Source organism: Pan paniscus, chromosome 19 (genome assembly GCF_029289425.2).
Source record: "Pan paniscus chromosome 19, NHGRI_mPanPan1-v2.0_pri, whole genome shotgun sequence".
NCBI classification, from domain to species: domain Eukaryota; kingdom Metazoa; phylum Chordata; class Mammalia; order Primates; family Hominidae; genus Pan; species Pan paniscus.
In genome coordinates, this window is record NC_073268.2 from 17442700 (window position 1) to 17452515 (window position 9816).

The 9816-nt window shown below is 43.3% G+C and overlaps 1 protein-coding gene across 1 annotated transcript in view; it reads right to left on the minus strand.

The window, feature by feature from the left end:
- KPNB1 (karyopherin subunit beta 1) overlaps positions 1–9816 on the minus strand; it is a 35562-nt gene that overhangs the window by 25259 nt on the left and 487 nt on the right. The window contains exons 2-5 of the mRNA XM_003827476.7: positions 9718–9776; positions 7283–7465; positions 3107–3307; positions 1502–1654 (exon numbers count right to left, since the gene is read on the minus strand). Of these exons, the coding sequence (XP_003827524.1) occupies positions 1502–1654; positions 3107–3307; positions 7283–7465; positions 9718–9776 (596 nt within the window). The remainder of the gene's footprint in view (positions 1–1501; positions 1655–3106; positions 3308–7282; positions 7466–9717; positions 9777–9816) is intronic.

The window sequence follows — 9816 nt, forward strand, 5'->3', positions numbered from 1 at the left end:
AGTAAAATACATAGAAACTGAAAGTAAAATGGTCGTTACCAGTGGCTGAGAAAGGGGGAAATGAGGAGTTGTTGTTCAGTATGTACAGTTTCAGTTTTGCAAGATGAAAAAGTTCTGGAGATTGTTTCCACAGCAATGTGAATCTACTTAACTATACATTTAAAAATGATTTAAGATGGTAAATTTTATGTTATTCATTGCATTTTCAGCCAAAATGTTTACATATATATTATACATACACATACATATACATATATATATTTTTTGGAGACAGAGTCTTGCACTGTTGCCCAGGCTGAAGTACAGTGGTGAAATCTTGAGCCTTGAACTCCCAGGCTCAAGTGATCCTCCCACCTCAGCTTCCCAAGTAGCTGGGATTACAGGCATGTGCCAAAGCACCTGGCTATATATCCTGTTTCTTAAAAACACCTTCCTAAGGTGGTATGAAACAGACCAATTGCTATAATTTTTATTTATTTCATTTTTCATTCTTTTTTTTCCATTATAAGCCCTGTAAACACAAGAGCTCACAAAACTGGTTAACAACTCAGTTGTTCTTCTCCACAGAAATCTTTTTTTTAGAGACAGGGTTTTGTTACGTTGCGCAGGCTAGTCTCAAACTCCTGGCTTCAAGTGATCCTCTTGCCTTGGTGGCCCAAAGTGTTGGGATTACTGGATGTGAGCCCCAGCACCCGGCCTCCACAAAATCTTTAGTACAAGGCAAAAGATTCACACAATCTTAAAAGAAACCAAAGTAAACCAAAGTATATAGTACATACCATAATTTCTTTCTTTTTTTTTTTTTTTTTTTTTTTGAGACAGTCTTGCTCTGTCGCCCAGGCTGGAATACAGTGCTGCAATCTCGGCTCACTGCAACCTCTGCCTTCCAGGTTCAAGTGATTCTCCTGCCTCAGCCTCCTGAGTAGCTGGGATTACAGGCGCACGCCACCACACCCGGCTAATTTTTTTGTATTTTTAGTAGAGACGGGGTTTCACCATGTTCGTCAGGCTGGTCTCAAACTCCTGACCTGATGATCCACCCGCCTCAGCCTCCCAAAGTGCTGGGATTACAGGCTTAAGCCACATCGCCCAGCCTATTCCTTTCTTTTTTTTAAGGGATGATATCTGACTTTGTTGCCCAGGCTGGCCTTGAATAACTGGACTCAAGCAATCCTCCCGCCTTAGCCTCTGAAGTAGCTGGAGTACCAGTATGCACCACCATGCCCTATAATTTAAAAAAACCCAACAACATTCCACACTTTGGACTGCAAAAGGAAAAACCTAAGCTTAGAAACACTTTATTTCCAAAAGCATGATGAGAAACGGCAAACACTCCATGGGGATATCTCACACAATACGAACTCGACTAAACTGGAAACAAATACTTTTAAGTAGGTGGTACTTTCTAAACCATAAACTTAAGAAAACAAAACAAAAAACTTTCATTTAACTCTTTCATCCCTTACTGTCTGAATCTATACCTTATTGTCAAAAAACTTACCTCTTTATCAAAGTTTGCTTTGGTGAACTCCAATGAGTTCAGGAGTGCATTAGTAGCAGCTAGCTTCACATTATTACTAGGCTCTTCTTTCCTCATCCCCTGGATTATGGCAGTCAGAATCTCATTGGATTTATCTTGTAGCTGCTCTGGGTCCTGTAACAAGCAGAAAAGTGCAATGAATATACAGTCAGCCCTCTGCAGCCATGGGTTCCACATCTGTGGATTCAAACAACTATGGATTGAAAATATTTAGAGGAAAAAAAATGGATGGTTGCATCTGTACTGCACCAAAAGGTGCATGTACACCTTTTTTTCTTGTCGTCATTCCCTTAATACAATATACCAACTATTAATATAGCATTTACATTGAATTAGGTATTGTAAGTATTCTAGAGATGATTTAAAGTATATGGGAGGATGTGCATAGGTTATATGCAAATACTACACCATTTTATGTAACAGACTTGAACATCTGAGGATTTTGGTACCTGAGGAGGGTGCTGGAATCAATCCCCTCCAGAAGACTGCCATAAGGAGCTTCACGACAGAAGAAGCAGTCCTTCTTCTGTTCTTAAGAGACAGGGTCTATATTGCCCAGACTAAAGTGCAGTGGCTATTCACAGGCACTACCACAATGCACTGCACCCTCAAATTCCTGGGTTCAAGTGATCCTCCCACCTCAGCTTCCCAAGCAGCTGGGACTACAGGTGTAAGCCACTGTGCCTGGCTTAATTGGCAGTCCTTTTAACTGTAAAGTTCACTCAAGAAAGTATCATGAATTGGTGATCTTTCCCCACCCATTTCCATTTGGGAATAACACTGCAAACCACCTGCAAAATGTCTCATGGTACTGGCAATCCAGAACTGAACAAAACCAAGTCAAACTCATCTACTTCATCTTTGACTTCTTAGCATAATGACTCTGGGTATGAGGTAATATTCGCTTTCCTCCCCACTTCTGTGCAAATGGAGATGGCAGTCTGTTGGTATTTTCCAGGCCATCTGTACTCTAAAGTAAAGCTTCAGGGCATTTAAGGGCCAAGGCCAAGGATCGACACCTGGGCACATCTAGGGACTCTAAGTCCGGGTCAAGTGCTGTGGGCTCCTTTGCTTCATAAAGTCTATATATTAAAATACACACCAAGAGTGGTAACCTCATCAGGAACAACAGTGCTGGGGGGGCTACATCTAAAATACTGTGTCTCCAGTGGCTAAACCAACTACATCAAATGTTGGCAAAACTTTCCGTAATGTTGTAAATGAAAATGCGCCACAACATTCATGGTACATTCGGGATCTTAAGAAAAAGGACTGGGTCAGGGATGCTCCAAATGAGAATATCCTCATTTTGTAAGTCTAGAATCTAAGACTCTTCAAACATAGACTTCTGTTTTCAGTTTGCAATCCTCAAGTTTCTTTACTTTAGGGCATGATTAGCAATGTGAAGACACAGGCCTAAGGGAAATAAATCAGTCTCACTTTCAAAACACTGTGCAATTTAGCTTGGCTTTCTTCGTGATTCAATAAGGTAGTACTAATATCATTGATGTCACAGCTAGAGGCAATCAGAGGTATATAAACCAGATACATTAGGCAAGCACTTACTATATCTTGGCAAATATAACCGATGGCTTCCAATGTCGACTCCTTCATGTGCTCTGTGCTGTTGGGGTTTGTGACATTGGCCACCAGCTGAGGAATGAGTTCTGGCCACTGGTTTACTGGGATCTCTGCACAAGCAATACCAGCCACACACTGTGAGGCAGAACTAGGCCGGTAAGTTTCTGTGCCCAATGTCTGCAAAACCTGCACCAAAAAAGACAAAAGATACAAATTTCTGACACTATTTGACCACATTTTGCCCACCACCATACTTATATTAGTGTCTCTGAATTCTTTTTTTTCTTTCTTTCTTAAGACAGGGTCTCACTCTGTTGCCCGGACTGGAGTGCAGTGGCACGATCACAGCTCACTGTAGCCTCAATCTTTATGGTGCAATCTATCCTCCCGCCTCAGGCTCCTGAGTAACTGAACTACAGGGGTGGATATGCTGACATGCCCAGCTATCTTTTGTTGAGACAGGGCATCACCATATTGCCCAGGCTCAAAAAAAAAAAAAAAGGAAAATACAAGGCCTCAGTTAGTTGTCCAGGGTGGAGTGCAGTAGCAAAACAATAGTGCAATGGCACAACGATACTGCAGCCTTGACCTCCCAGGCCTCCCTGAGTAGCTTAGACTACAGGCACATGCCATCACACCCAGCTAACTTTTTTGGGTTTTTAGTAGAGATGGGGGTCTCCCTATGTTGCCCAGGCTGGTCTCAAATTCCTGGCCTCCCAAAGTGCTAGGATTACAGGTGTGAGCCACTGTGCCCAGGCAGCTGTCTCAGAATTCTTTTTTTTTTGAGACAAAGTCTCGCTCGTGTCCCCCAGGCTGGAGCATGATGGCGCGATCTCGGCTCACTGCAACCTCCGCCTTCTGGGTTGAAGCGATTCTCCTGCCTTAGCTCCCCTCAGCAAGTAGCTGGGATTACAGGTGCCTGCCACCACACCCGGCTAGTTTTTGTATTTTTAGTAGAGATGGGGTTTCACCATGTTGGCCAGGACAGTCTCAAACTCCTGACCTCAGGTGATCCACCCGCCTCGGCCTACCAAAGTACTGGGATGACAGGCGTGAGCCACCGTGCCTGGCCTCAGAATTCTTATCTATAATACGGAGAAGTAGAAAAGGCTGTCAGAAAAAGCCAGCCTCAGTAGCAACATCAGCATAATCAACACTGCCCTAGAACCTAGAAACAAAACCAGTCATCCCACCTCACTTCAACCTTCAACACGAGGTGGGAAACCAGAAGTTACAAGAGGAGGTAGCAGTAAATGGCAAAGGAGAGAGATGGGGACAAAACTCATCTTCCAGGCTCATTGTTGCTGTTATAAGGAAAGGATGTTCACAACCTCGTTTTGTAGACAGACATGGACACTAGAATGAAGCTAGTTCTGGGGCATTCAGGTGGGTCTTATTCACAGTAGATCACTGTCTAATCTGATCCAAGGAGATCTCACTCATGAGACGTGGGCTGAAACAAAACTTTTTCCTTCTAATCACTGACAACCCACCATTCGGGGTGACTTACATAGAAGGCCTTGGTCAAGTAACAACATCACTAAATACAAAAACAACGTTGCTGATGTTAATAACACCTATGAACTAATCTTTATATAACTTCCAATCTGAAAGGATTTGTTCTGTTTGCCCAAGAATCAAAGAACTGTTCTCTCTACCACTGACAGATACCAAAATCTAGCCAGATGTCAAAACAAGATCCACTTGTCATTAAACATGTCTCGCTTGACATGGTAACCACGCCACCATTTATGTAAAGAGTAAAGGCACAGGTATGATAAAAGATGAAGCCACAATTGACCTAGAGTTAATTATTACCGTGATCAGCTAATTCAGTCAATGAACTCACTAAGAATCACTAGTCCACTCAAAGGCAAACAGTTAACTGTTCTGGCATGAACACGGGACAAAGAATAGCTGCCAGATATTCAGGCCAGCTCTGCTGACCGGGTCAGATCACTTAGTATCCTGCTTTGCAGCTAGCACCAATAATGAACTCCCCCTTTCCTTCTTATACGGTATATCATCATCCCTGGCCCCCACCCCCATCAGCTCTACCCAACTACAAACAGTTCTGATTGATGTTAAATGAAAGGCTTTGCTCTGGAGGACTAGCAGAGCTAGAATGGACAAAAACTGTATGTCAAAGACACGAGGGAATGAGGGGGAAAAACAAGGTGAATTGTCCAAAATGTCAGGGGCTGAATGGGTATTATTAACCCAAGTCCAGGGTGCCTTCACACCACACTACATCGTCTCCTAGTACATATGTGGAGTGCACTGAATCCCATTCTACCTTTACCTTTTTCCTTTAGATTGCTTTCTGAAGACTCCATATTACTTGAGGTGATTTAGAAACTATGGATGTCCACCTCCTGAGTACTAAAAGTTTTCTGTTTAAACTAGAGGTAACCTTAATAGTAATATTCAATTATCACAAAAGAGAAACTAGCTCCCAATTGTGCCCCAATATCCAGATTTCAAAAAAGATCACCAACAGTGAAACTTAGTATTAGTTATCGTTGTGCTATGAAAGGGAAAAAGGCCAAGGTAACTGTTAGCTTTTTTTTCATGCCCGAGGGCTTAACCATGCCTATACAAATTATCTAATTTTTTTTTTTTTTTTTAAGAAATGGAGTGTCACTCTGTCACCCAGGCTGGAGTGCAATGTGCAATCTTGGCTCACCACAATCTCCGCCTCCCAGGTTCAAGCAATTCTCCTGCCTAAGCCTCCAGAGTAGCTGAGACTACAGGTATCCACCGCCACAGCCAGCTAATTTTTGTATTTTTAGTAGAAACAGGGTTTCGCCATGTTGGCCAGGCTGGTCTCGAACTCCTGACCTCAGGTGATCCACCCACCTCGGCCTCTCAAAGTGCTGGGATGACAGACATGAGCCACTGCGCCCAGCCATTATTGTCTAATTTTTTTTTTAAAGGGTTGGTGTTAAGAGTGATGTGCCAAAAAATAAGCCAATTACAATTCCAATTACATCTTATCCCATTTACTAGTGTGTAAATTAAGGAAGATGAGAAACTGAATGGGCACTATCAGTATCGAGATTTCCAGTGATAGAATATACTTCCATTTATGTCACTTAGCTGAGGGAGAAGGAATTAAAATGGTGTTATTACCCAAGCAGAACCAACATGAATAGAAACAGCTCTACATACTCCAAAAAGATTTGAAACCAAGTAGGATTTAATAACCCAGCTCCTTATCATGGGTATGCAAGATTGGTGACAGAAGGAGGTACACAACCAGATACAGAAGTTATTGCCTTACAGGGCACTACTTTACCTAATGCTGATATCTAGAACCAGGAAATAGCAAGTATGATGTGCATAACCATGTCCTGCACAAGTACATATGTAGGAATTCCCCACTAGTTTCCACTCAAATACCAAGGACAAAATGATGACTGCACAGATATTTAACTCACTCCTCTTTGTGCCTTACCCATGTAAGACAGATCACTAAAGAACTTAATTTAAAAACAACAGCCAGGCGAGGTGGCTCACACCTGTAATCCCAGCACTTTGGGAAGCCAAGGCAGGCAGATCACCTGAGGTCAGGAGTTCAAGACCAGCCTGGCCAACATGGTGAAACCCCATCTCTACTGCAAGTACAAAAATTAGCTGGGCATGGTGGTGTGTGCCTGTAATCCCAGCTACTTGGGAGGCGGAGGCTGCAGTGAGCCGAGATCATGACATTGCACTCCAGCCTGGGCAACAGAGCAAGACTGTCTCCAAAAAAAAAAAAAAAAAATTCCCTGAGCTGTACTCCAGAAGTACCGAATCGGAATTTCTGGAGAGCTTGGAAATACCTATTAACAAATTCCCTAATTTTTATACAAATGTAGCACCAATTTGTACACTACTCCCATTTGCCAAACAGATTTTACAAATTATGGCACATAATTAAAGTTTCCCAAACTGCTGCAGCCTACCTCAGTCATCTAAAAAGAATTCCAATCCATCAATGGGAATGGACAAGCTGTGTTGAGAAAGATTTAAGACAAAGACAATTTTTATCTTTAGGTAAAGTTGAGGTCCCAGAAACCTATCACACTGTTAGCTCTATCCCATGCAAATAGCAAAAGATCTGAGAAAGCGATTTCTTGTTCTCTGGGCAATATAACCAAACAGATAAGCGTTACTCACATAGTTCTTGACTTCTCGTCGAGCATTAGCATCAATAGCAAGCCACCTCTGCTGATATTGTGCCTTGATATCTGGATCTTTAGATGTCAAAGAGTTCTTGATTTGTAGACCAGCTGCAACTCTGGCAACCTGACTGTTTCCTGGATTTGCCAGCACTCTGGACAGTTCCACAAGGAAAGTGGGCTGTAAAGGGAAGATAAATTTGTAAATAAAAATATCTTAGGAATTTCCACAACTGAGGATAATTTATAGAGCACTGAACCACCAGAGGGGCAGCGAGGGGGGGAACTAATGTCTAATTTTTTTTTGATATATCATAAGCATTTCAGGAAACCACAAAATGTTTACTTCACTGACTTCTATAAAAATGTTACTTAGTATAACAGGAAGTCTTCCACTTTTCTCGTGGAGCCTAGCACTTAATGAGGAATTACAGATTTCCCTATCAAGATCATTCTTAGTGCCCAAATTGTCATGTTAGACCCCCGAATTGCAAGGTTTCAGAGTATGGTAGTAGTAGTCAGTCTTCTATGTATACTGAGGTGTCCCAAGAACTTTTAATAATGTCTGGTACTCAATGTTTGTTAAATGAATGGCTGTTATGATGGGGGGTAGAAAATAAAACTGTTTATCTAAATTTCAAAAACCTTGGTCCCAAAAGAATGATCCAACTTTCCATCTCATGGCAGCAGCAGGGTAGCTTTTCAATCCATGGAAGGAGGTGATCTTTTATGAGAGGGGGAAATACAGATAAGCCTAAAACAAACTTAGGAGCCTCATCCTCCGTTTTATTTGTGGGCACTCAGCAAAAAGGGAACAATGAAAAAAGCAGATTTATAAGGAAAAGTGATAAGATATTTAGAAATAGGGAAAAACTGAAAGAAAAAATCTTCAGGCAAGCTGTTCAAGCAAAAGAACTTTGTATTTAATGATCAACAATTACTTGCTCCTATACATTTGGACTTTAGTTGAGGAATACAGTGGATCCCTGAAAAGCATGTTCTTTTGTAACCTTTTGTAATCCACAGGCCTCAAAAACTACTCCCTTTGTTTAAAAATTTAGCACACACACACCTCTCCACCAAAAAAAACCGTGCCCAAACAGCAAGGTTAGCAGGAAAAGCCAAAAGCAGACACATTTTTCTTACTGCTAACAAGCTCTGCAATCACAGCAGAAGATAATTCTTAGAAGTTTTATTAATTATGTACCACTAAAGAATGTTAAGAATGTTAGGAATAAGATAAAAAGCTTCTTGCAAAATTTGCAAAAGCAGAAACAGGAATAATACCCTAAATGGAATTATCAGCCTATACTAGTGGAAACATCTCTTCTAGGAAAGGATAAACAGGTTAGTTGTAAAAATTGGCACATATGAAAAACAACAAAAAAATCATTCAAAGGCAGTCTGTATAAAATAAGCCTTGTCACTTTGTTGATGTTGACATTTTGCCTATATAACACAAAGGAACACATATGGTTACAGTGTTACTCAGACTTAATTCCTATTACCTTTCTCAAAGATGTCAAGCATCATCCAATCCTTCCCTCTGACCCCATCCCCCAACAGGAGATGGACACCAAAGAGAAACTTAACTGGCATCTAGGCTGTTTCAACCAATCCATCCCACATTTTTATACAAAGGACCAGTCTCTAGCGGACTTAACTTCATTTTCTCCGGACCCCTTAAATTTTAAAATATGAAAAACGAGGAACTTTCCCCTGTGATTTCATCAGCAAACAGGCCCCATCTCAAAGATGAGCCTCAGTCTGTTTTCTGGGTGCAGATCCCTAGTGATTAGGTCTCTATTCATCCAGGTCAGAAGAAAAAAAAAAAAAAGAAAGAAAAAGAAAAAACCCCAAGAGAGGAATAACCGAGCAAAAGAGGGAAAAATATCAGTGGAAATGGGTTAAGAGGCAGTCGGGTGCCAGGCCTGGCCATGAGTACAGACCAAGGTAGCTAGGAAAGGGCAGAGCTCTAGGAAATAGGTGGGGAGAGCCACAGGGGCCACGGGATAGGAAGGAGAAGCCGGCCGGGGTCAGACAGGGCGGGCGGCCGGGCCCAGAGCTTCCACATGGCCCCTAGGCCCGACTCCCCCACCCCCACCCCTGCTGAACACGCAGCGCCGCGCAACCTAACTTCCCTTCCCTCCCTCTTTCTCCCTCCCGCTGCACCGCCGCCCTCAGGCCGCGCAACGATTGGGCGGCAGGCAGCTCGGCGCGCCGCGCCATTGGCCAGTCGCGGGGCCCGGGGCGGGACACACCCACCGGCTTCCCGATGGCGGCGTTAGGTTGGACCGGGTTGGGGGGGGAGGGGGGAGGGGGACGGGATGGGGCGGGGTAGGTTCCCGAGGCCTGGGCCTGCGGGAGGGCGGGAAGGCCCCGCACGCAGGGGATGGGGACGCGGCGGGATGGGCGCGGCGGGGTAGCACGCACCAGGTTCTCCACGGCCGCACGCTCCAGGAACTTCTGCGCCGCTTCCAGCTCCAGCCGATCTAGGGGGAGGAAAGTGGGAGACGGAGCGGGGTCAGAGGG